Source organism: Mastigoproctus giganteus, chromosome 2 (genome assembly GCF_048544385.1).
Source record: "Mastigoproctus giganteus isolate SK-2022 chromosome 2, ASM4854438v1, whole genome shotgun sequence".
In the NCBI taxonomy this organism is placed as follows: domain Eukaryota; kingdom Metazoa; phylum Arthropoda; class Arachnida; order Uropygi; family Thelyphonidae; genus Mastigoproctus; species Mastigoproctus giganteus.
In genome coordinates, this window is record NC_143576.1 from 203,126,594 (window position 1) to 203,153,674 (window position 27,081).

Here is a 27,081-nt window from a genome sequence, read left to right on the forward strand (position 1 = left end):
CGCATTTTACCCTTTGGGAAGATATTTATGGCAATTAGTTATATCAGGTGGAGTCTTTTTATTGAATTTCATTCACAGAAATATATATCCCATCTAACAAATGCATTTCAAACATTTCTGAAATCCACAATGCAGTGCAAAACACATTATTTGCAAAATTCACAACTGTTGCAGTTTTTTGTCTGCCACTGTAATTTAATAAATACTTAGACAGATGACATCGACGCTAATGTTTTTAAAGAATTAATGCATTTTATACATTTTGCAAAAAATGAAAATTTATATTCGGCTTCTTTAATGTACGAAGCAATTCAAGGAGGACTAATATCAACTTTTCCTAATGTGAACGTAATTTAAAATATTTTTGTTAATTCCTGTTTCGAGCGCATCAGCAGAACGATTGTTCTCTGTGCTTAAAAGAGTTAAGAATTATATTAGAAATTCACTTGGACAAGAAAAATTAAGTAATTTGTATTGAAAATTATATCACAAACAGAGTGGTTGGTTGGTTGGTTGGTTGGTTGGTGGAACAGACTTTCATCCTTTGTTGTGGAAGTTGATAGCCTAAATAAATTTAAAGCTGAGCTGGACAGGTACTTGGAACGAACAGAGGGGTGAAATGGGAGTTTTTTTTTTTTTTTTTTTTTGTTTTGCTGATGCTGCATAAGCTTGCTTTCTTGCATCATATGCCTCTACTAATGCTAAAAGGATTGATTATAATTAACTGATATACAATTTCTCAGCCCAAAAAGCACAAAAAGTCCATATGAAGTAGTATAAAAATATGTATTAGTTTAAGTGTATGTATTATTTCTGAATTATTCTTCTGGATTAGATATTTTTCTTATATTATATAATTTTTTTGTTTGTTGTCACAATAAAAAATTAAAAATGTTCTTATTAGTTTTTTCTCTATATGGTGCTCCCAAATTCCATTTTGCCTTGAGTCTCATTAGGGTATAACCACACTCCTGCAACTTGTGATCCATCCCAGGATCTTGCCAGCAATGCCAACCTCTTTCAACTTACATAACAGCCTCCTATGAAGGTTAGTATCAAAAACTTTGATGCCATCTCTCCTACATCCAACTGTTTACTGACTATATCATAGTAATTTACCAGATTGACCAGGTATGACTTCCCCTTAATGAAGGGTGCCTCCGTAGCCAGGTGGGCAGGAGCAGCAGTGCATAGCACACGCTTCTTGATTAGACCGGGGTTCAAGCCTGTGAGCTACCAAATACAGAGGATGCGGAGAGGTCAGGGAATGACCACCGTATATCACCGGAGCATATGACCTTAGTTGCTAATGCTCCTAAAAAAAAAAAAAAAAAAAAAACCAAATCCTTAATGAATCCATGCTGGGATTTATTCAAGATACTGTTCTTGTTGAAATGGTCCTGAATTGCATCCTTAACCACAGACTCCTGATCATCCCTACCACAAAAGTCAATCACATTCGCCTCTAGTTTCAACTTCTCTTTAGGACCATCTTTTTGTATTCTGGAGACTTTATCACTTTTCCAGTTCAAGGGGATTCTCCTGGACTCTAATGATGCTCTTATTAACATTCCCAAAATTCTAACATGCAGCCTTTTTAATTATAACTAAATACACACCATTCTACCCTGGAGCCTAACCCTGCTTTAATTTCAGTAGCATTTTGTAACAAATTCTTTTTTCATCCTTGTGGATTTGAGCACCATTAGCTTCCTGGATATGCACCGAGTAATATGTGATTATATAGTCTTCCTAGCCACTGAGTGTACATTCTGTTCATGTGAACAAAGTTTAATATTTTATATGTATATTTTTTCTTTTATGTATATTAGTGGCCGGTCACAAAGGAAGACTTATTTTTGGAACACTACAAGGAGTGCCTATAGTCTGTATGCAAGGCAGATTCCATGTCTACGAAGGTTATTCATTATGGAAGGTAAGTTCTCTCTTTTACATCTTACTGCTATTTGTTATTCATATACACTGAGTTGACTTTGCATTAGCTAAATGTTGCTAATGCAACCATAGTACAGCCTGTATGTGCTTTGGCATGGACTCCACTTGGTGCTGCAGGGTGTCCTGTGTAGTGCTACCCATGTGTTGCACAATTTGTCCAGTAATACCCTTGCATTATTGGGCAGATAGTTGTAGCATCTAATGTGCTCTTTCCCAGTAGGTCCCAAACATGCTCAATTTGGTTGAGATCACCTGAGTTTGGCAACCATGGGAGGGACAAAATTCTTTATAGTCACCCAAGTCACTTCCTTGTTTGTGGGTCATTTCTTTCTATATTTCATACACATGAAACACATCATTCCATTATCTTTTACCACTAACCAATTAAATGTTTGAAACTAGTCACTGTTTACACTTAATAAGCAGTGTTTAGAAGCACATTTTTCATTTGAAACAGACTGTGTTTCCTTGTCGGAAATTGCTGGTTCTGTTGGTGTTTTCATAATTTCATTTTTCTAAAAGAAACTTAAGTGTTGTTTTCTGATTTAACTTCATACTCATTATGGGTTCTTATTTTGTTTTATTTTATTGCGATACATATTATATTTGTGCATCTGTACAGAGACCAAGACAAAAACGCATTCAACAGTTCGCAAAATTTAAGGTAGTCTACTAGCTTGCGGAATTATAATGCTCAGCTTGCTGTAGAGATGGCTACAGAGTGAGCGAGTTGATACATTGAGTTGACTCAGAAAGTGTCCGAAAGATTTGAATAACAAAAGTGAATATGAGTCGACTCAGTGAATTGCAGAATTCAACCAACATATCGACGCCGTCAACCAACTGGCATCTGATAGCTCAACATAAAGCACATGACAATATTCTCAGTAATTTGGATTTGCAACGTAAAACCACACAATGGCCACATGACATCTATATGATAGTTGAATATTTGGTACGTTGAGGGTCCTGGGATTTCTCCCATCTCCATGGTGTTCTCTGTATCAAGTGACAGTATCCTGTCAAGCCAGAGATTTAAAGTGTGTGGATTGTGTATAATGTAGTCTGTTGTGCCCATTGTTTGTCTGGCTTATTGGCCATTGGGCTCCTGATGGAACCCAACGTTGCCCATACCATGCCATGGGGAGGCTAGCCAGTAAGGAATCAGTACTCTGGCAGGTCCTGCCATCTACTTTCCTGAGATTTCAGTGGCTAGGACCTAAAAAAAAAAAAAAAAATTGCTGTTAATGCTTTTGTTTGGTCACAGAGATTTGCTTTAAGAGCGAGAAGAGATTGTACGCTGAATGAGTTTTATTTTTGGCCAAAAAAGGGTCGGGCAAGCAATTTTGGTGTAGTTAAAATTTTGGCATGTGGGGCTGTGCGCTGTTGAAGGTAGACAGATTTGGGTGAGGAGGAGGAAGGCTGGAGGGTAGAAGAAGAAGAAAAGGACAAATAGAGAAGGTGGCCCCTAAATGTTCAATGGGCATGCCCATGCCACACCAGAGGGAAAGTGGTGGGTTTGGTGGGGAGAGGAGGGAACAGGGGTGTTGCTTCTCCCCACCGGGAAAAAGGAGATAAAGCAGGCCTGGCAAGGTGTCGGACCTGGGTCGCCATTTGGCTAGTTGGCAGCAAAGCTTCAATCAAAGTCATTTACTTTGACTCTCCAGGTGGTGGACCTATTCTCGGCAAAGACCAGGATGCCTCACCTGCACATGACAGGCCAGCTACATCTAGGTCCCAGTGTTTGGTTACACCCAGTAAGGACTAAGTTGTCTTTCAGTTGCTGTAGGTTGTCACTGCCTCGTTGTGTTCAAGTTCTGTAAGTCTGTCAGCTGGTCTCAATCAGAGCCAGTTTCATGTTTGTTTCCTTTTAGTCTGCTGCAGTACTTTGCCACTGCTGTGATGTTCAGACAGTTTCCACCTATTTTTTTGTTTAGGTTGTCACTGTCTCAGTTTATTGTGTCGGGGTCTGGTTCTCAGTTTTGTTGATCACACCCAGTGATATCATGTTGTTTCTAGTGGTCTTTGTCAGTGGTAATCCTATCCATGTTTGTTCATGCCTCATAAGGGCTCAGGTTTTTTCCTCCATTACTGCAATTGGTCACCATCTGCGGTGATCATGTTCAGGTCTGTCTTGGGTTGTCACTTTCCAATGGTCCGCATAGCATGGTCTTGGTTCTAATGGTTGCTTTCTGGGTGGACTCTATTTCTCTTCCTTCGGATGGTCGCTGCCTCTGGCAATCATGACCAGGGTTTAGTCGTGTCTCTGCATTAAGAGTTTCTTTTGCGTTATTCTGTCCTACTTGTCCATTAGGCTCTGTTAATGGTCAGTTGTGTTCTTTGTGTCTGTTTGGTGGTCCAAAGGCTGAAATTTTATTCAGGGTGGTGGAAGTGCTCTTTGCCTTGTGAAGAGATTTTGAGGGAAAAGCATGAAATCCTTATAATTTTCTTCTTCCTGCAGCACTATGCTCCTCCTGATTTCTAAGAATGGAGCAGAGTTTGATAAACAGCAGGCCACAGAGGTCTTCATAGATATTACATTCGTAGAGCGGGTTCTCCCAAGTTTCTTCATATCCACAGCTATACTGCGCTATGTCTGAGTTTCCAAAATTGTGTAGCTTCTTCCTGAAGGAGCTATGCTCTGTCAGCAGATAAATGGTATGAAATCCAGGAGAGTACCATGTCAGGGAAACAGGGTAAACACGTTCAATGTCTGGTATGAAGCTTCTAGTTAATGCGGCCTTTAGTGGAGTCATTCCACCAATTCTGCCACACTATTCTCATGTGGTCTGTAAGACGTCTTTTTTCCTATGGTCTTGTCAGAGTTGGGTCAGTAGTGTATCCTAAATGTGTGATTACCCTTCCTTTGTAATGTTGGTGCAGCAGCCCATGGCCCACAATCTCCAAGTCCAGAGGGAGACATCCCGCAAGGACCTGGAGAGCATGGGGGTTCACCGTGCAGCATGCTCTGGTTGTTGTGGGAAGAATTATTCAATTGATGGTTTACAATTTCCTTCTGTTAACAACAGTGCTTGCCTTGTTGTACCAAGTCCCCGCTGCATAGGCTAGAGCCAGGATAAAGAACACCTTGTAGAGGATGGCGATTGCCTTTTCTTCAGACCTCAGTCTCTGCGTGTAACTCTAGCGAATAGGGCGGAATATTTCTTGAATTTTGCTCTGAGGTAACTAAGATGCTGTGTGAAGTTGAGGTGTCTATCTAGAATAATACCAAGATATTTGACTTCTGTTTGTTTGAAGTTTAATGGTTGTTCCATTTATCTTGATCTGGGATCAAAGGAGCTCTTGAGGAGTATTGAATGTGTCTTTTCCGGTAAGATGTTTAGTAGGTTCCCATCCTTGCAGAACAGAATGACATGATTTGCATGGGTCTCCAGCTGTGTTCCTCTATTAGCCTGCAGCATCAGTATGAGATCAACTGCATACGTCTGCATTCTTATATTAGGGATTTCCATATTGAGGAACTCGTCCAGCACAAGAGTCCACATAAGGGGTTCCAGGACTGATCCTTGAGGGCAGCCTCTGTGGACCTGCCTAGAGACAGAGGCAAAGGGAGTAGTCACTGTAATCCTTCTGTCACCCAAGTATGATCTAAGGCAGCAGAACAGGTTGCGGGGAATCTGGGCATGCCGAAGTCTGGCCAGGATTCTGGGCCACCAAAGAGAATTAAAAGTGCCAACGAAGTCTATTGATATGAGGAGAAAATACTCCATGTTGCAGTTTTTTGCTGCCTCAATTATGTTTTTCAAAGTGTCTGCTGCTGATCTTCCTCTTCTGAAGCCAAACTGGTTCGGCTACGTCATGTTCACTTCCTGAAAGTGAGTTTCTAATCTCTGGTATAGAAGCACTGAAAGTTTGCTCAAGGTAGAAAGCAAAGCTGTGGGTCTGTACGATGTTGGCTGTCCTGGGGTTTGGTTGGTTTCTTAAGTATAAGTCTTATTCTTGTTGTTTTCCACTTATTAGGGTAGTAGCCTTCTGCAAGACAGCAATTAAAGAGATTTTAGAATGATGTCTGGTATCTTCTCTACTGCCTTTCTGAGCAATTCAGGGGTGCAAACTGAAAGACAAGTTCTTATAGGTACAATAAGAGTTTTCTCTTCCTCAATCTGGAGCTCCGTTTGAGGTCTAATATGTTATCAATTGATGATTTCCATGTTCTGGTATAACTTTCCGGTGCAGTTTCAGTGGTAATCACTTCCCCTCTAGGGAGCTTGTTAGTGACAACTCTATAAACAATTTCCCATGGGTCAGCATTTCCATTTACACTGACCAGGGTTTCCTGTGTTTCTTTTACTTAATCTTGGTCGTGTAATTATTGCTTGCTTCGTGATACCTCTGCCTGTGGCCTGGTTCTATGTGCTCATTGGAATGCTTTTCGGGCTCTATTTGCTCTGTGTCTGAGGTCAGTTAGTTCTGGTAACCACCAGGGATCAGCCCTGGGAGCCGGGCATTTCTTTTTTATGGCTATGCCTGCTGCATCTGTGATTAATTTTGTCATCTGCTGCTGGAGGTCATTTGAGTTTTGGCCTTCAGTTCAGATGTTTTCTGCTCTTGGGTGCTGAGATTACCCCTAGGCACTGAGATTCAGGGGTGCAAACTGAAAGACAAGTTCTTATAGCTAAAGAAAATCATCTATAAAAGTAATGTGATAGTGGATCGACTTTAGGTTTGTGCAACACTTCTGAAACTCTTGCAATCATTTTGAGGGTTTACAATGCCATTAATGACGTAGTAGATCTATTGGAGTGGCTGTCTAACGGTCTCAATGCAGCAAGAGAAACTAGATTTGAAGCAGTAAATCTTGTACAAGGTATCATTAATTTCAATTTTTTGCCTCTCCTTTTTTGGTACAGTATCCTCAAAAAGATTGACATTGTTCAGAAAATGCTTCAAGATCCTACGATAAACTTTCATGAAGCATCTTTGGATCTTCAATCCCTCCAAGTATATTTTGCGGAAAACCATGATGATTTGTGTCAAGAATCAGTACAAAATGGAAAAGATAGATGTGAACTTTGGAGAGTACATATAGAGAAAATGACTGGACCACAAATTTAAACAGATACGCCAACCGTTTAAAACTGATTTAATAAGAAAATAAAATAATACAAAAGACTGTAAAATAATATTTACAAAAATTTAATTATTTAAACAAAACTAGTTTACAACAAAAATAAATAAGTTAAAATGCATTAAAATATAAATTTAAAAGCGATAAAAAAAAAAAAAAAACTATTGAAGCTTTCGGAGGTGTCTTTTTTTTTTTTTTTTTTTTTTGATTTGGTAGTTGTTGGCGCATCGGCTTCTGTGGCCATATTGCACCTCCCAAGGTTTTTGCTGTACTTTGATCCAAGCCCGAGGCGGGAATCAAACCCGCGACCTTTGGGTTGCGGGGCAGGTACTTTACCCACTTGGCTAGCCCGGTTGGCTCGGAGGTGTCTACCTCCTTCCTCAGCAATAATGAAACTTAAGCGACGCATCCTTAAATACCAGGTTCACGGCACACTTGGATGACCAGGTGCATACTCTGTATTCCTTTCACGTGTACCGGAAGTGGTCTGGGGACGTGGAAAACTAAAACGTTTATCTCTGGCAAGAACCACTGCCTCAAAAAGGGGGTGAAGCCTAACTCCCCTGTCTCTGTTCATGCTATTGTTGCCAGAGGATCCAATCCACAGACTTTCCAGCCACTTGTGGTCCCAGAATCTATGCACCCGGTCAAGGATGACGGCATTGTCGGGGGAGATCTGGTGTTGTTTTTCCCAATAGTGCTCGGCAATGGTGGATTTATTGAGCTCTACGGTCCGTATTGCTCTTAAATGTTCCCCCAAACGGTCCTTGAGATGCCGTCCTGTCTCTCCCACAATCCGGGCATGTGATCTCATATATGACCCCACTACTAGAATCCCTAGTAATGGGATCTTTGACCTGTGACACTACTGTGTGCAACCTCCGGCCCCTGGAGCTGTACACAGCTTGTCTGAAAGTCGCAAAGCATCCTCGTAATGTGATCTGACAGGCCCAGATAGTAGGGAACTACCCGAATGGGCTCTTCCTCTCTATTGTGTTTATCAATGACCCTCTGGGGGTAACCGCACCTCATAAGATCTGTTGAAATTTGCCTAATTTCCTTCTCCCCCTCCTCAGAGTTGCTACAATGTGTCCTCACCCTTCCCAAAAGTGCCCTGGCCATGCTATTTTTATGTTGGGCAGTCTGTGCTGACCTATAATGTGTATACTGGCCCCTACACATTGGTTTCCTATAAACCTTAGTTCTAAGTCTGGGGCCTTCCCTATATACCATTATGTCCAGAAATGGGAGGGTGCTATTTATTTCTACCTCCGAGGTAAATTTTATAAAGGGGGAGAAACCATTGAGAAACGAAACCACATCTTCCTCTCTCCCCTTTACAATAGTAAACGTGTCATCGACATATCGTTTCCACCTGCGCATAGGGAACTCCAATCTCGCAAAAACCCTATTCTCTAATTCCTCCATAGCCAGATTTGCAACAATGGTGCTGATTGGAGAACCCATGGCTGTGCCGTGAACCTGTTTATATATATCACTCCTTGGAAAACCAAGGTTGTACTAGAAAGACATAATTCAAAAGCACAACATATCTTCTATGTTTAGGTGGGTTCTAGCACTTAAGGTATTATCCTGCTGTAAAGCCAACTTCACACATTCTACCCCATGTGCTATGGGGATACACGTGAATAATGATATGACATCATCATCATCTCGTCCTCCCCTATGTCTTGACTCCTTACAAAGTTCACAAATTCCACACTATCTCCAATGATCAACGGGGACCGATCCACAACCATAGAAATCAGCTGCGCCAGATATTTAAATAGAGCATACGTAGGGCTACCAGTGAAGGAAACTATGGGCTGTAATGGAACATTCTCCTTGTGCATCTTGGGTAACCCATAAAATCTGGGCAGCCAACACCCTGTTGCATGCATGGACCAATACTGGTCCTTTGAAATCTTTTCCATTTTTAGCCAGGAAAGTAGCATCTTATTTACACACTGTTCTAAGCTAGCCAAGGGGTTTCTATGGATAATCTTGTAAGTACCACTATCACTTAATAAGTCTAACCCTTTCTTGTGGTAATCTTCCTTGCTTAATACCACCATTGATCTGCCGTGTTCATCAACGGTGAAATTTCAATTTCACCATTGATGAAATTGAAAAATAAATTAATGGAATACATGTCATGAAAAAACTGTCTTTAAATTCTGACTTTTCTTCATTTTATAGTGTTCAATGCCTGTAAGAATGATGAAGCTCATGGGTGTCAAAACACTGATCGTTACTAATGCTGCTGGAGGCCTTAATCCCCAGTTTTCTTTAGGAGATATTATGATTATAAAAGATCATATTAATTTCCCTGGATTTGCAGGAGATAACCCTTTGAGAGGAAGGAATGAAGAGAGGTATTTTTAAATTATTTTTAAAATATTCAGTTTTACTTAACACATTAATGGTTTAGTTATAAAGATAATAGTCTGTTTTGATTTAATGGGAAAGCACATATAAGTCACAGAAGAAATTTTTCAAGTGTGTCTTATAAAGGGTACCTTTTTAAATGGCTTAGTAAAGATATGATTTCAAAGAATGAAACTAGGCATAAAATGAGCTATAAATAAAAGAAACTAATGTTTTAACTTAGTATTAGCCAGTGGTGCAAGGTAAGTTTATGGATTTTGCTGCACTGGGGAAAAAAAAAAATAAATAAAAAATAATAAAACAACTAGATAAAAAGAAAATAAACAACCTATGTGTTTCTCTACTCATCTAGGTAACTAGCCAGCTGGCCATTGAATTTTCCCAAGCTGGCAGATGCAAGTCTTGAGTAGACAGAGGTAACATATTTCAGTAATTAAGTTTGCTGACTAAAAGAATTTTCTGTTATCTAGGCTGAATGTCTTCCCCTGTAATTTAAATTCATGATATCTAGTTTTGGAATCATTGATAACAATAAAAATACACTTTTGTTCTTTTTACTATTTCCCCCCCCCCACCGAGAGCTTTATAGTTCTTAAAGAGGTGCTTGGTTGCCTGGTTGTAACCTTATAGCCCTCAAGCATGTCTTATCTCCTATGGTACTCTTTTGCAGATCTCACCAAGCAGATCCTCTGCCTTTCAACTTCTTTCAAGAAGCTGAATGTTTTTTAAGTGTAATCTCCCTACTTAGACAGTATTTGAAGAATAGCCTTACAATTGCTTTAATGCAGTGGGATTATGACCTCCTTATCTCCACAAGCAAATGCTCAATAAATAGGACAACATGGCCATTTTTTTTTTTTGCCTGTCTACACTTCTCAGAGAACTTTGGCTGACCATATTGTAGCTCACAAATTCCTTTTTTCCTCTACTGTTTTTAAATCAAGCTCCATCAAATGTATAAGTTATTTTAGGGATGCTGCATTAAAATATAGCTGCCACTCTTCTAACCATCCTGAATCCAGTCCAAGTCATCCTAAAGGAAATCTGCTTGGCACTGATCATTTGTTAGTCTCATAATTTTCAAAAATCACAATCTGCAAATTTTGACATACATCACACTGTCTCTTCATCAATGTTATTTGTGAAAATAAGAAACAACAGTGGTCCCAGAACCAATCCTTGAGAAATCCCATTTCTAACGTTAGACCAATCTGAAGAGTAACCATTAATCACAACCCTCTGCCTCTTGCTGTGCAGCCACTTTGTAATCCATTCTAGTCTTACCTGTGATTCCAGCATATTCTGTTCCAGCTTAACCTCTCACAAGGGACTAGTCAAATGCTTTGTTAAAATCCAAATAATGTTGAAATTATTTCTTACATCCATCTCATAGGTAACTGTTTCAAAATAGCTAACCAGGCTAGTTAAACATAGATTTTCCCTTTTAAAAAACCCAAGGATTGTGTATTTTTTAAGATTCTTTCTAAGGTTCTTTCCCATACTAGATTTAAGGGTACCTGTTTTGCACTCTTTATCTTTACCTCCATGATTTTTCTCTACCACTGAAGTCAGACTGGTTATCCACTTCACTATTAGAATCATCTTCACATATTGGTGATGCATTGGCACTTCTCCAGTCTAGAAGAATTTCTCCCAAGTCCTCGTAATTAACCTTTATGGTTCAGTTCACTCTCTTGCAACCTTCAAAATTGCTGAGTATATGCCTTGACACCAGGACTTACCTTTATGCTCAAATTTTCTTGATAAGTAGTCATTTGAAATTTCAGTATTGCCAATTTCATACTGCTCATTCTCACCCATACAGCCTTTTCTCACTATGAAGGGCCTTTCATCTGTAAAGATTGAAAAGTTCTCCACATCCATTTTTCACACCCATTATGCAAGGGTTCATAATCCAATTTTTCTTCTTTGCGTTCATATATATGAAAAACTCATTGTCTCCATTCTTTGCTCTCTTAGTAATTTCTCCTTTTCTGCACTACTATTACAGATGTAATGCAGTCATAGGCTTTGGTACTTTTCATTGCTCCTCTATTACACTGTCCAATGCTCTGTATACATCCAACTCAGCAACCTCCTCTTGCTGTATTTTCTTAATGTTGTATATGCATTCATGTCTTCTGTGACAATTGTTTTACAGATATCCATAAATCTAATGTATTAATCCTCTCTCTGCCAAATTGATGGGAGTCATGTTGAATTTTAAACTGACATGTTGTAGTAGTAGTTACTACTACAAGACCTAAAAAAAAAATTGGACAGATGGTTTGACAAGAGATATCTGGGAATGAGAGTAGCCTTGTTTAGGTGAAGTTTTTTTTGGCTTCAGATAATAGAGAAGTTTTTTTTTTTATTTTTCTGTTTTATTAACTTAAATTGGCATATTAATTTATTTTCTAGAGTAGCTTTATATTCCTAGTTACGATACTTAGTTTAATTTTTAACTTTGATAGAGAATTTGTAGGTTATTACTTAGTATTGGTAAGGGTATCCTATCCACATGTTTTGCAGCTTCAGAGAACGCAAGTTTTGAGCTATATTTAGCCGTTTTATTGACTTAATTGTTATATTACATTTTATAAGTAGCTTATAGACCTAGTCAAGATCCTTGGTTTATTCTGAATTTAGATAGCAAAATTTTGAAAGTTAATTAATACTTAGTATCTGTAGATTTACCATTTGTAACTTGCCGCCATTGTTAAACAATACGTCATTAGCATGAGTAGAGGCATATGATGCAAGAAAGCAAGCTTATGCAGCATCAGCCAAAAAAAAAAAAAAAAACCCTCCCTGCTCCCATTTCACCCCTACATTCGTTCCAGATACCTGTTCAGCTAAGCCTTAAATTTATTTAGGCTATCAACTTCCACAACAAAGGATGGAAGTCTGTTCCAGCAATCAACCACCCGCTGGCTAAAGGCAAACTTCTGCACATCTATCCTACATCTGTCTTATCTCAATTTGAATTTATACGCTCTCAGGTGATTATTCTGAACAAGAGGAAGAATCCCATCAGCATTGAGCATGCTCAAACCATTCAAGGCTTTATTCTAGTCTCCAGACACTATAATTTGCAAAATTTAAGCCTTTCTTTGTAAGAGCAACCCTTTGTTCCATCCACTAATCTTGTTGCCCTTCTCTGTACTCGTTCCAACAGCTCTACATCCTTCTTAAAATGAGGCCTCCAGACTTGTATACAGTATTCAAGGTGTGGCCTGACCGTTACCTTATACTAGGAGATAATCACCTGCTTATCCCTATTAGAAACATTCCTGTATATCATTGAAAAGACACTATAAGCTACTCTAGCAGACAGTCTGCACTGTTCAGAAAACTTCATGTCCGCCTGCACAATTACCCCCAGGTCCTTTTTGTTCTCTACCACTGTCAGTGTAGTACCACAGAGTTGATACGTCATTCTGGGGTTACTGCTTCCCATATGTAGTACTTTACATTTGTCAATGTTAAACTTCATTTGCCACCTCTCAGCCCATCTGCTCAACTTTTCTAGATCCTGTTGCAGCAGAGTACTGCCATTAGTGTCCTTAACAACCCTGCCAACCTTCACATCATCTGCAAACTTGGACATTAAGCTTGATATACCATCATCAATATCATTTATAAATACAGAAAACAACAATGGACCCAACACTGAACCCTGAGGGACTCCACTAATAACATTAGTCCACGATGAGCAGTGTCCATTGATTTCCACTCTGTTTTCTCCCACTCAACCATCCCTTTATCCATAGCAGCAATTTGCCTCCAATGCCACACTGCTCTAATTTGTTCAGCAGTCTTCCATGTGCAACAGTATCAAAAGCCTTTCTAAGATCCAAATGTATGATATCAAAGTTATTCCCTGTATCCAGTTCCTTTGTGACCACATCATAGTATCCAATCAAATTGGTCAGGAAGACTTTTCCTTAACAAAACCATGCTGTGTCCGAGCTATAACTGAAGTATTGTCTAGATGATCCTGCAGTGCTTCTTTAACCAGTGCCTCCATTGATTTTCCTGCAACAGAAGTTAAACTAACAGTTCTATAATTACTTGTGTTGTCCTTTGATCCACCTTTGTAAATTGGGATCACATTTGCACATCTCCAGTCCATGGGTACCTCCCCTGAGTCCAAAGAAGCTCTCATAATTATGGCTAAGCATTTGCTTACTTCCTTTGCTGCCTCCTTTAATATAACTGGATGGATCCTGTCCACCCCGGGTGCCTTTTTTATGTTTAACTTCAACAATTTCTCCTCCACTTTCATCTCAGTTATTACAAAATCATCTAGCTCACTGCCAGAGTTTAACTCACCTCTGGCATTCCCTTCCCTGAATAACTCCTAATGGGTGAAAGGGGGAGAAGACAGAGAGTGGTAATCAATGGACACTGCTCATTGTGGACTAACGTTATTAGTGGAGTCCCTCAGGGTTCAGTATTGGGTCCATTATTGTTTTCTGTATTTATAAATGATATTGATGATGGTATATCAAGCTTAATGTACCATCATCAATATCAGTGGCTTCGTATCGTCAGCCAAGTTTGCAGACGATATGAAGGTTGGCAGGGTTGTCAAGGACACTACTGACACTATGCTGCTGCAACAGGATCTGGAAAGGTTGAGCAGATGGGCTAAGAGGTGGCAAAAGAAGTTTAACATTGACAAATGTAAAGTACTACATATGGGAAACAGCAACCCCAGAGCAACTTATCAACTCTGTGGTACTACACTGACAGTGGTAGAGAATGAAAGGGACCCTGGGGTGGTTGTGCAGGCAGATATGAAGTTTCCTGAGCAGTGCAGATGGGCTGCAAGAGTAGCTCATGGTGTATTGTCGATGATATATAGGAATTTTTCTAGCAGGGATAAGGAGGTGATTATTCCTTTGTATAAGGCAATGGTCAGGCCACACCTAGAGTACTGTATACAGGTCTGGAGATCTCATTTCAAGAAGGATGTAGAGATGCTGAACGAGTACAGAGAAGGGCAACAAGATTAGTGAATGGAACAAAGGGGTGCTCTTACGAAGAAAGGCTTAAGTTTTGCAAATTACAGTGTCTGGGGACTAGGCACCAGCGAGGTGTATAAAGCCTTGAATGGTTTGAGCATGCAATCAATCACCTTCAATCTATGCCTTCTAAGGTGACCTTCAATCACCTTAGAAGGCATAAATTCAAATTGAGAGAAGACAGATGTAGCATAGACGTGAGGAAATTTGCCTTTAGCCAGCTGGTGGTTGGTTGGTGGAATAGACTTCCATCCCTTGTCGTGGAAGTTGATAGCCTAAATTAGTTTAAGTCTCAGCTGGATAGGTAGTTCGAACAAACAGAGGGGTGAAGTGGAAGTGGTTATTTTTTATTTATTTATTTATTATTATTTTTTTTTTATTTATTTATTTTTTTATTTTTTTGGCTGATGCTGCATAAGCTTGCTTTCTTGCATCAAATGCCTCTGCTAATGCTAATGAATGTAGATGCAAAATAATCATTTAGTTTGTTAGCCACCTGAGCAGAATCATCAACAGTTGAATCATCAATATCCAGTGGACCAATCTGATTCATCCCTATCCTTCTAGAGTTTACATAGGTAAAGAACTCTTTTTCTGTTTTTCTTTGCATCCTTTGCCAAGGATTTCTCATAATCTGCCTTTGCTTGCCTAATCTCCTTTTTTACTTGGTTACAGACCAGCTTATATCTGTCATAGGCTTCCATGTCACCCATTAATTTATTTGTATCCCATACATTTTTCTTCTCTGCCATATGTCTCATTTGTTCATCTGATATCCATTTAGGCCTAAACCTCGAACAATATTTCTTAGTTGGTATGTAAAGCCTAGTAGCATCCAAGATATTCCTTGAATGCTTCCCATTTTGAATTTGCTGTTGGTAACATCATCAGTTGGTCCCGCTGTATAGAATTTAAATACTGTCTCAGACCATCGTAGTCGCCTTTATGAAAGCAAAAACCCTTCCCTTTACCCCTGATGGTAGTTACCTCTTTGATTAAATCCCACTTCAGCAGACTGATCATTCCCACCTAGTGGTTTCTTTATCTGCAGATTCTTAATGAATGAATAATCAATACTGATAATCAGATCAAGAGTATTACTCCCTCTAGTTACCTCCCGAACATTCTGATGTAGAAAACAATCATCCAATAAAATTACAAAAGTCTTGCTAGTGTGTGAGTGACCCACTCACAAATTCCATTCAATATCTGGAAAATTAAAATCCCCCATTATAAGATACTCTGATTTACTGGCCCACTCTATTTTACTGTACTGTTTCTTATTATACTCATCAGAGTCATTAGACCTATAACACACTCCCACTCTCAATTTTGATCTCCCAATGCTTATGTCATACCAAACTGATTCGACACTGCACTGTCCAGCGATGTCGACTGGCTGCACTTCCTTGGATTTTATGTGGTTCTTAACTAATAGCATAACCCCTCCTCCCTTCCTATCTTGTCTATCCTCCCTGTACACATTGTACTCCCCAAATTCCAGTTCTGCATTCCTTATATCTGTGTGACACCATGTCTCTGATATCCCAACGATATCTGCCTTTGATGTTTTGAGCAATACCTCAAATTCATCAAATTTATTTACCAAACACCTAGCATTGGTGTACATGTAAGTATACTTGCACCTGCTCCTATTCTTAGCTATCCCAACACAACCCATGTGTTTACTTGTACCGCAATGACTCCCAGCAGTCTCAGAAATACTGTGCGTGTTGTTTTCCAGGATGCTGCTCATTCCAATAGAAGCAGTGCAGGAATCACTTTCACTTCTGCCAGTGGCTACTGTTAATCTGTTAGTCCTTGTATTCCCCCAAGCTAGCAGTTTTCCGACCCACCTAACTCTGCCTTGATAGCATCAGAAAATATTCTTGCACCTTTTCTATTTAAGTGTATACCATCCCTGTAGAAGCAGTCTCTCCTGTTAACAAGTACAGACCAGGCTGAAAAATATTCTACCTCTTGAGCCTTGCACAATCTTTCCAGGGCCAAATTGATCGACAAGGCTCTCATCATATACTCCCTCCTGTCTTGTCTGGGCAGAATTGCAGACACTTTCAAATTCAACCCTAATTCACAGCTTTTATTCAACAGTGACCTGTACTTGTTAAGTAATTCTGATGGTCTCCTACTCTTAATATCATTAGTGCCAACGTGTACAACAATATCACCTTTTGTGCCCTTAAAAGATGATATCCGCTCTACAACATCATCAGCCTTTGGCCCTGGCAGACATACTATGGTCCTGTTCCAACTATCCTTTTTATGAAGCATGTTCCACGTTTCCTTGACAGTAGAGTCACCAACAACTACTATGATGTTATATCCCGTACTAGATGGCATCAGCTTAGTATAGTGTAGTGTAGTATATAGTATTATCAATTAATCAGTAAAATTTATTAATCTTGTTAAACTTCACTGTCAGTTAAATTGTACTTATTTAACTAAATACATAAAACGACTTAGTTTTACAAATATAACATTATTAGTTAATACCTAACTTGATATGGAAGTTATATAATGAAACTCTTAGATAATACTCGATACTGAAAAATATATATATATACATATAGTGTTATAACTGCATTGGGATATAAGTTTAGGGTTATAATTTTGTATTGAAATTGAATCAAAATCATGACTCAGACCAGAGCAGCAAAGCAAAAGGCTCAAGCTAATGGGAGGGCTGTGGCTCAGGGGAGAACTGAGGGGAGGCAGTTGCCCTCTGAATCACAGCCTTTTAAAATGCACTGCTTGTTTGATGTTAATGGACCAATTAGGTACGGGACATGATATTGCCAAGGGGAATGTCTTTGTGTGTGCATGATGTAAGGAGTGTGAGGAAATCGGGCAACAACTCAGCATTGTTATGGGCCTATGTGATTGCTTGAAGGACAAGGTGGATGCCCTCGAAGGATCTAAATTGAGAGGCCTATCAAGCTCAAAGCTGCCCACTTCAGTGCCAGAGCTTGCACTTGATCATCACACAACACAGCGGCAATCCCCAAGGCAGATTTCGCTGGTCCCACAGGAACTAGTAGTTGTTGGTGACTCTATTGTCAGGGAAACGGGGAACCGGAAAATACTGTGTAGTTGATAGGTAGAACAGGACCAGAGTATGTAGAGCAGATATCATCTTTTAAGGGCACAAAAGGTGATATTGTTGTACATGGCACTAATGATATTAAGAGTAGGAGACCAGCAGAATTACTAAATAAGTACAGGTCACTGTTGAAAAAAAAAAAAAGTCGTGAATTAGGGTTGAACTTGAAAATGTCTGCAATTCTGCCCATATGATGAGAGTCTTGTTAATCAATTCGGCCCTGGAGAGATTGTGCAAGGCTCAAGGGGTAGAATTTTTTTCAGCCTGGTCTGTGTTTGTTAACAGGAGAGACTGCTTCTACAGGGATGGGATACTCTTAAATAGAAAGGGTGCAAGAATATTTTCTGATGCTATTCGTGGCAGTGTTAGGTGAGTCGGAAAACTGCTAGCTTGGGGGGGGGGGATACTTGAACTAATAGATTAACAGTAGCCGCTGACAGAGGTGAAAGTGGTTCTTGCACTGCTTCTATTGGAATGAGCAGCAGCCTGGAAAACAAGATGCAGGGTATTTCAGAGACTGCTGGGAGTTATTGTGGTACAAGTAAATAGGAACAGGTGCACGTATACTTGCATATACACCAATGCTAGGAGTTTGGTAAATAAATTTGATGAATTTGAGGTGTTGGTCAAAACATCAAAGGCAGATATTTTTGAGATATCAGAACATGGTGTCACACTGATATAAGGAATGTAGAACTGGAATTTGGGGAGTACAATGTGTACAGGAAGGATAGACAGGATAGAAAGGGAGGAGGGGGTTATGCTATTATTTAAGAAACACATAAAATCCAAGGAAGTGCAGCCAGTCGACATTGCTGGACAGTGCAGTGTTGAATCAGTTTTGTGTAACATAAGCACTGGGAAATCAAATTTGAGATTAGAAATGTGTTATAGGCCTAAAGACTCTGATGAGTATAATAAAAAACTGTACTTAGCCAAAACTGGGCCAGTAAATCAGGGAATCTTATAATGGGGGATTTTAATTTCCCAGATGTTGACTTGAATTTGTGGGTTGGTCACTCACACACTAACAAGGCTTTTGTGGATTTATTGGATGATTGTATTCTACATCAGCATGTTCGGGAGGCGACTAGAGGGAGTAATACTCTTGATCTGATTATCAGTAGTAATTCTTCATGCATTAAGAATCTGCAAATAAAGGAACCACTAAGTGACATTGATCACAGTGTGGCATATTAGGTGTGAAACCTCCAAGAACAGACACCCGGACATGATTGGTGGCAGAAGGCAAGCTGGTGGGGCTGGCATTTTGGTCTGGGAAATGTTTTCATGGCATGGCTTGGGTCTGCTGATAACTCTGGAGGACACCCTGAATGCAAATGGTTACGGGGAACATCCTTTGTAAAAAGGATAGGTGGAACAGGACCAGGGTATGTCTGCCAGGGGCAAAGGTTGATGACGTTGTAGAGCGGATATCATCTTTCAGGGGCACAAAAGGTGATATAGTTGTACACGTTGGCACTAATGATATTAAGAGTAGGAGACCGGTAGAATTACTCAACAAGTACAGGTCACTGTTGAAAAAAAGCCGTGAAATAGGGTTGAATTTGAAAGTGTCTGCAATTCTGCCCAGACACGATAGGAGGGAGTACAGTAAACCCCCGCTATTCGCGGTATCTGTATTCGCGGTTTCGCGTATTCGCGATCGTCGATTTAATATAAAATAAAACCTAAAAAAATGTGAATTTTAAAGCGCCGTGAATATTTTCCGCCATAAAAAAACATGAGCGTGGCTAAAATTATCTTTCCCGGTCAAAACAGCGCTCAGTGGGTGGGGGGAGAGGGGTGACAAAATCGCGAGCGTGGATGTTTCTCGCTAATCCTTGTTCGGTATGTGTTATGCGCTTGCCATGGAAGGTTTCGTCGTTTACTTTTAATTTATATGCTTATAAATTGATCTTATTATCATTTTTTTTTATCTTTGCATTTATTTTTTTCCCTTGATGCGCAATATTTTTTCAGTAAAAGGTAAACTGCAGCCATTATCAATTTATAAATTGATATGCTTACAAAAATGACAAATTACCGTTTTGCAGTGTAAAACAGACCTTTTCGAGTTTTTTAACGGAAGGAAAGTGACTTTATTGTAGACAAGTTCTTTTTAACCCCTACAAAAATATGAATAACAAGAGAAATGTGAAAATAGCAAAGAAGGTGATGACATTAGCGAATAAAATTGAGTTATTAGATAAAATTTCTAATGGTGAAAGTGTCTCCTCAGTGGCAAAACATTATAAAATCAATGAGTCAACGGTACGATCAATCAAAAAATCGGAAGAAAAATCCGCCGTAGTGTCCGTGAAAACGCGCTAATTGCTTCAAAAATTTGCTCTGTAACTCGTGATGTTAAATTAGAAAAAATGGAAAAAAATTTAAATCTGTGGATAGAAGACCGAACTCAAAATAAAATTCCGTTAAGTTCACTCATCATTCGTGAAAAGGCAAAACTCCTTTATCAACACTTTAGCGAAACTGGTGATAGCACTGGCGGAATAAGTTTTTTTGCTAGCAAAGGCGCTGGTTTGAAATTTCTAATAAATATTACATTTAATATTAAATTGTTTCTTATTTTCATTTCGATGCCGTATGCTTGCATTTCACTATGTACTGTCTATGTACATAGTTATATTATGAAGGTACATATAATACATACATAGACAAAATTTTAGACTAGTTTTTCTTATATATTTCATACTTTGGAACGGAACCCCTTTATTACTATGGGAGCCATAACTCAGTATTCGCGTTTTCGGTATTCGCGACATTTCTCAGGAACGTAACCCCCGCAAATAGCGGGGGTTTACTGTACATGATGAGAGCCTTGTCGATCAATTCGGCCCTGGAAAGATTGTGCAAGGCTCAAGGGGTAGAATTTTTTTCAGCCTGGACTGTACTTGTTAACAGGAGAGATTGCTTCTACAGGGATGGGATACACTTAAATAGAAAGGGTGCAAGAATATTTGCTGATGCTATCGAGGCAGTGTTAGGTGGGTCGGAAAACTGCTAGTTTGGGGGGATACAAAGACTAATAGTTTAACAGTAACCGCAGGCAGAGGTGAAGGTGATTCTTGCACAACTTCTATTAGAATAAGAAGCGACCTAGAGCGAGGGGTGTTGGGGGTTTCAGGGACGGATAGCAGTCATCATGGATTAGTTGGGTATATGGGATGTGTTAGGGTAACAAGGAATAGGCATAGGAGCATGTATGCTTGCATGTATACCAATGCTAGAAGTATAGTAAATAAATTTGATGAATTTGAAGTGTTGGTCAAGACATCAAAGGCGGATATTGTTGGGATAGCAGAGACGTGGTGTCACAAAGATATAAGGAATGCAGAACTGGAATTTGGGGAGTACAATGTGTACAGAAAGGATAGACAGGACAGAAAGGGCGGGGGTGTTATGCTGTTAATTAAGAAAAACATAAAATCAAAGGAAGTGCACCCATTAATATAGATGAACAGTGCTCTGTTGAGTCAGTTTGGTGTGAGATAAGCACTGCGAAAGGAAAAATAAGAGTAGGAGTGTGTTATAGGCCTAATGACTTGAATGAGTACAATGAACAATTGTACAGAGAAATAGAGTGGGCCAGTAAATCAGAATGTCTTATAATGGGGGATTTTAACTTCCCAGATATTGACTGGAACTTGTGGGTTGGTCACTCACACACTAGTCAGACTTTTGTGGATTTATTGGATGATTGTTTTCTGCAGCAGCATGTTCGAGAGGCAACCAGAGAAAGTAACACTCGTGATCTGGTTATCAGCAGTGATCATTCGTGTATTAAGAATTTGCAGATAAAGGAACCACTAGGTGGCAGTGATCACAGTGTGTTGAAGTGGGATTTACTCAAAGAGGTAACTACCGTCAGGGGTAAAGGAAAGGGTTTTTGCTTCCGTAAAGAGGAGTACAGTGGTCTCAGACAGTTTTTAAATTCTGTACAGTGGGATCAACTGACGATGTTACAAACAGTAAATTCTAAGTGGGAAGCATTCAAAGAATTAATCGTGGAAGCTACTAGACTTTATATACCGATTAAGAAATATCGTTCAAGGTTTAGGCCTAAATGGTTATCAAATGAACTAATGAGACTCGTGACAGAGAAGAAAAATGCATGGGATGCATATAAATTATCAGGTGACGCAGAAGTCTGTGGCAGATATAAGGTAGTCTGTAATCAGGTCACAAAGGAGGTTCGGCAGGCGAAGGCGGATTACGAGAAATCTTTGGCAAAAGATGCTAAGAAAAACAGCAAGGATTTCTTTACTTATATAAACTCTAAAAGGAAGGGGTTGAATCTGATTGGTCCACTTGACATCGATGGTTCGACTGTTGATGATCCTGCTCAGATAGCAAACAAACTGAATGAGTATTTTGCATCTACATTCACACGTGAGGAATTATTACAATTTGAAAATGGAAGAAGGTTATCAAATTGTAGCAGTGTGCTTAATGATTTTGTAATAACTGAGAGCAAAGTGGAGGAGAAATTGTTGAAGTTAAACATAAGAAAGGCACCTGGGGTGGATGGGATCTATCCAGTTATTTTAAAGGAGGCAGCAAAGCAACTAAGCAAACCCTTAGCCATAATTATGAGAGCATCCTTGGACTCAGGGGAGGTTCCCACGGACTGGAGATGTGCAAATGTGTCCCCAATTCACAAAGGTGGATCGAAGGGTGACACGAGTAATTACAGACCAGTTAGTTTAACTTCTGTTCCGGGTAAAATAATGGAGTCGCTGGTTAAAGATGCATTGCAGGATCATCTAGACAAGACTGCAGCAATAATTCAAACACAGCATGGGTTTGTTAAGGGAAAGTCTTGTCTGACAAATTTGATTGGTTATTATGATGTGGTCACAAAGGAACTGGATGCAAAAAATAATTTTGATATCGTATACTTGGATTTCAGGAAAGCTTTTGACACTGTTGCGCATGGAAGACTACTGTACAAATTGGAGCAGAATGGTATTAAGGGTAAGTTGCTACAATGGATAAAAGGATGGTTAAGTGGGAGAAGACAGAGGGTGGTAATCAATGGGTGCTGCTCTTCTTGGACTAATGTTATTAGTGGAGTCCCACAGGGTTCGGTGTTGGGTCCACTGTTGTTTTGTGTATTTATCAATGATATTGATGAAGGTATATCAGGCTTAATGTCGAAGTTTGCAGATGACACAAAGGTTGGCAGGGTTGTTAATGACAGTAATGGCAGTGTGCTACTGCAACAGGATCTAGATAATTTGGGCAGATGGGCTAAGAAGTGGCAACTGAAGTTCAACCTTGACAAATGCAAAGTACTGCATATGGGTAGAAGTAACCCCAGAGAAACATACCAACTGTGTGGTACTACACTTAAGGTGGTAGAAAATGAAAAAGACCTGGGAGTAATTGTGCAGTCAGATATGAAGTTTTCTGAGCAGTGCAGACAGGCTGCTAGGGCGGGTCATGGGGTTTTGTCAATGATATATAGGAATTTTGCTAGCAGGGAAAAGGAGGTGATTGTCCCTCTGTATAAGGCAATGGTCAGGCCACGCCTTGAGTACTGCGTACAGGTCTGGAGGCCTCATTTTAGGAAGGATGTAGATTTGCTTGAGCGTGTACAGAGAAGAGCAACACGATTGGTGAGGGGAATGAAGGGATTCTCTTACCAAGAGAGGCTTAAGTTCTGCAAATTGCAGTGGCTGGAGACTAGGCACCTGCGCGGTGATCTGATTGAGGTCTTTAAGGCCTTGAATGGGTTGAGCACGCTGAATTCTGATGGGATCCTTCCACTTGTTCAGATTACCAACCTACTGGGACATAAGTTCAAATTAAGAAAGGACAGATGTAGAATAGATGTGCGGAAATTTGCCTTTAGCCAGCGGGTGGTTAATTGCTGGAACAAACTTCCATCTGTCGTTGTGGAAGTTGATAGGTTAAATAAATTTAATGAGGAACTGGACAGGCATTTGGAGGGAATGGTGTGTGTTTTTTTTTTTTTTTTTTTTTTGGCTGATGATGGTGCATAATCTCCTACACTTGCTTTCTTGCATCATGTGCTACTACTACTACTACCTATCGATCATCGCCAATCAGGTACACCCGTGCATGTTCAGCGTTTCCTGGGGACAATGGTATCTATCAGCAAGACAGTGTGGCATGTCATGCCGCCAGAATTGTCCGTGAGTAGTTTGAGGAGCATGACAAAGACTTCATGCTTACTCCCTTCGCCACCAGAATTCTCTGGATCTTAACCCAATTGAAAATCTATGGGACCACCTCGATCGGCACATCAGACGAATGGATCCATCACCAAGGAGCCTACAGGAACTCCAGGGTGCACTGCAGTCTGCATGGTCACAGATACCTTCCACGGACTTATCGGGTCTGTCCCACGGCAGCTGGCTGTGATGCATGCTGCGAAAGGTACATATTCTGGTTACTAGGTAGGTGGCCATAATAATGTGACTGGACCCTGTAGATAAAGACAACTTTGGTTGCTGAAAGCTACAGTTTTTTTATGTGGATTTTAGCTGAATTTATTTTTAATGTGATATACACTGTGCTGCCACTTTATTAGGTACACCTACCTAGTAGCATGTTGAACTTCCTTTAGCCTTCAAAACAGCCTGAATTCGTCTAGGCATGGATTGAACAAGATGTTGAAAATGTTGTGCAGGAATGGAGTACCATGTGCAGACATGAGTGTGCCATGCAGTTCCTTGAGATTCGATAGAGGTGTAGGCCTGCAGTGAACAGCCCTTTCCAGCTCATCCCAAAGATGTTCAAATAGGAGTGAGATCCGCAGACTGAGCGGGCCACTGCAGAAAACAAAAGTCATTATGTTCCTGGAACCATTCCATAGCAATTCGGGCTTTGTGCACTGGTGCATTACCTGCTGGAAGTAGCCATCTGACTGAGGATAAACTGTCAACATGGATGGATGCATTTGGTCAGCAACGATGTTTAGGTACAATGTGGCATTCAGACGTGAATCTGTGGGTATCAATGAACCCAACGTGTGAAAGAAAACATTCCCCACACCATAACACTGCTCCCGCCACCTTGCACGGTAGTCGTCAAACATGACCGTTCCATGGATTCGTGTTGTTTTCGTCAAATTGTTAGCCTTCTATCAACATGATGCACCAGGAACTTCAACTCATCAGACCTAGCAACTGTTTTCCAATCCTCGATAGTCCAGTGCTGGTGTTTCTGTGCCCACAGGAGGCATACTCTCTTTTTTCTTCATTGATAACAAAGGTACGTGATGTGGCCATTGGCTGTTGTAGCCCATTTGTGACAAAGTGCAACTAGTCAGCTGGTTACTTCCAGCAGTTCATTGCGATATTTTGTTCTGCACACCAAGGTTGTATTCTGACATGATGTGTGACATTGTGGCCCACCTATTTGCTTGCACAATTCTAGCCATCCTCCTCTGACCTCTCTCATCAACAAGCAATTTTCTTCCACAGTATTGCCGTTGAGAGGATGTTTTCTGTTCGTTGCACCATTCTCAATACGCCCTTGAAACTGGTGCATGAAAAGTTCAGGAGAACTGCCATTTCAGAGATGCTTTGTCTAGCACGTCTTGCACCTACTACCATGCCACGTTCTAGGTCCATTAGATCACCCCTTTTCCCCATTCCTGCTATGGGTTGTATGCTTAACTGATACTAGAAAGGTTGTTCTGCTGCATTTATATCCATAACTGTGATTGTGTGACTAGCAACATTGTGGGACAAACCATTTGTGTGCACAGCAGGTGTGCACTTAATAAAGTGGCAGCACAGTGTTTATTTTTTTAATGATTCACTCATTTTTTTTGTCTTACTTTCACTTGAATTTGGTATTAAAATTGGACTACATTTTACTATTTATGTTTTAAAATTTATAAATCAAACATTTTCCTAATCGACTGTCTCTTTTTTTTTCTCTGTAAGAAAGATGTTGCCCGGCTTGCTTTGGTTTAGTTGAAAAACATCGTCGTACTTTTGAAATATTCATAAAATAATTTTATTTGAATTGAAAAAAAACACAGTGGTCGTATGTGAATTTTGCTCTTTAGTACACTCTCATTTGGCCATGTGCTATGTCTCTGAATACAACTACCACAATCATTATTTTTTTCCTTTCTTAAATAAGATGGTTTGCACATGTTTCAGAGGTACACCAATGATATTTAGACTAAACAAAGGACAAAGAACAACTTTCCCATTATGGAAAAAAAAAAAAAGTAGTTTGAGGTAAAATCTAAATGGTAGTACTTAGCACAATGTTAATATCAAATTCTGAAATTTCAGCCTAATACCAAAAAAAATCCATTCAGCAAATAGCCTAAATCCAAAAATAAGTGAGACCTTGGTGCTTTTTAATTGAAATACCCTATATACACAGGTTATATCCCACTTGGTGTTCTTAACTGAGGCCATGAAAACAGTGCTAAGTGAGCCAACGTTAAGTGGTGGAGATTTATTCATAGCATATAATGTAAACTAATTTTAATTAGCTTGTGTGATCTTCACCATTTCTTGTAACCAAAGTCACCACTTCTCATAACAATATTAAATGTGGTAGAAACATTTTAAAGCTTTAAATATAAACTACATAAATTATGCAATAAAACATAAATACAGTAAAAGGTAAAGGTAAACTGCAGCCATTATCAATCCACTGCAGGCCTCCTCAATGATTTGTGTTGAGGGAAATGGACCATATACTGTCATGCTGATCCAATGCAGGTTGGCAGATAAATGATATTTAGTAGTCAGGGGCTTGAACCCTGGTCTATTTGAAGGGTGCGTGCCACTGCACTCCCACTCCTGACCACTCTGCTATGGAGGCCTTAAATACAGTATATATCCATTAAAATGCACTAAAGGTTATCTTAAAATTATAGAACCTTGTATGTATAGGAACTCCCTGACTTATGGAAATTCGGCTTTATGTTTTTGCCAGCCAGTGCAAACTTTAAAAAATCGTGGAAATGTATTTTGCATCCCATAGGAATAAATGGAGGTATTGTGAAAATATCGTAATGTGAACCCAATAACACATTTTTTTGGATTTTTTTTTTCGTAATTAGTTCCAAGTCCTTGGAAGTTGAAAATTTCGCTATATAACTAAGCTATTTATCTCTCTAAAAGGTCATATATATAATGGAAATTGAACTACCCTTTCATGGTTATCATATGTTCCTGTTATAAGAATCAATTTTGAACGCCATTATGATATTTTTCTAAAGCACGTTTCTGGTGGTCAAAACAATAAAAGACAATTTGCAATTTCCAGTTTATTGAGCTTTTCTGTTAGTGTAACCTAATTATAAACGGGTAGTAAACTTGATCTTATTGCATTTGTAATAATCCCAATTTTGTTAACCAAGTTACAAAGGAGGTTAGGCAGGAGAGGGCGGATTACGAGAAATCTTTGGCAAAGGATGCAGAGAAAAACAGCAAAGAGTTCTTTACTTATGTAAACTCTAGAAGGAAGGGGAT

The 27,081-nt window shown here is 39.6% G+C and overlaps 1 protein-coding gene across 1 annotated transcript in view; it reads left to right on the top strand.

The window, feature by feature from the left end:
- LOC150089923 (purine nucleoside phosphorylase-like) overlaps positions 1-27,081 on the top strand; it is a 131,573-nt gene that overhangs the window by 70,804 nt on the left and 33,688 nt on the right. The window contains exons 4-5 of the mRNA XM_090368900.1: positions 1,833-1,936; positions 9,245-9,420. Coding sequence (XP_090225026.1) covers positions 1,833-1,936; positions 9,245-9,420 — 280 coding nt within the window. The remainder of the gene's footprint in view (positions 1-1,832; positions 1,937-9,244; positions 9,421-27,081) is intronic.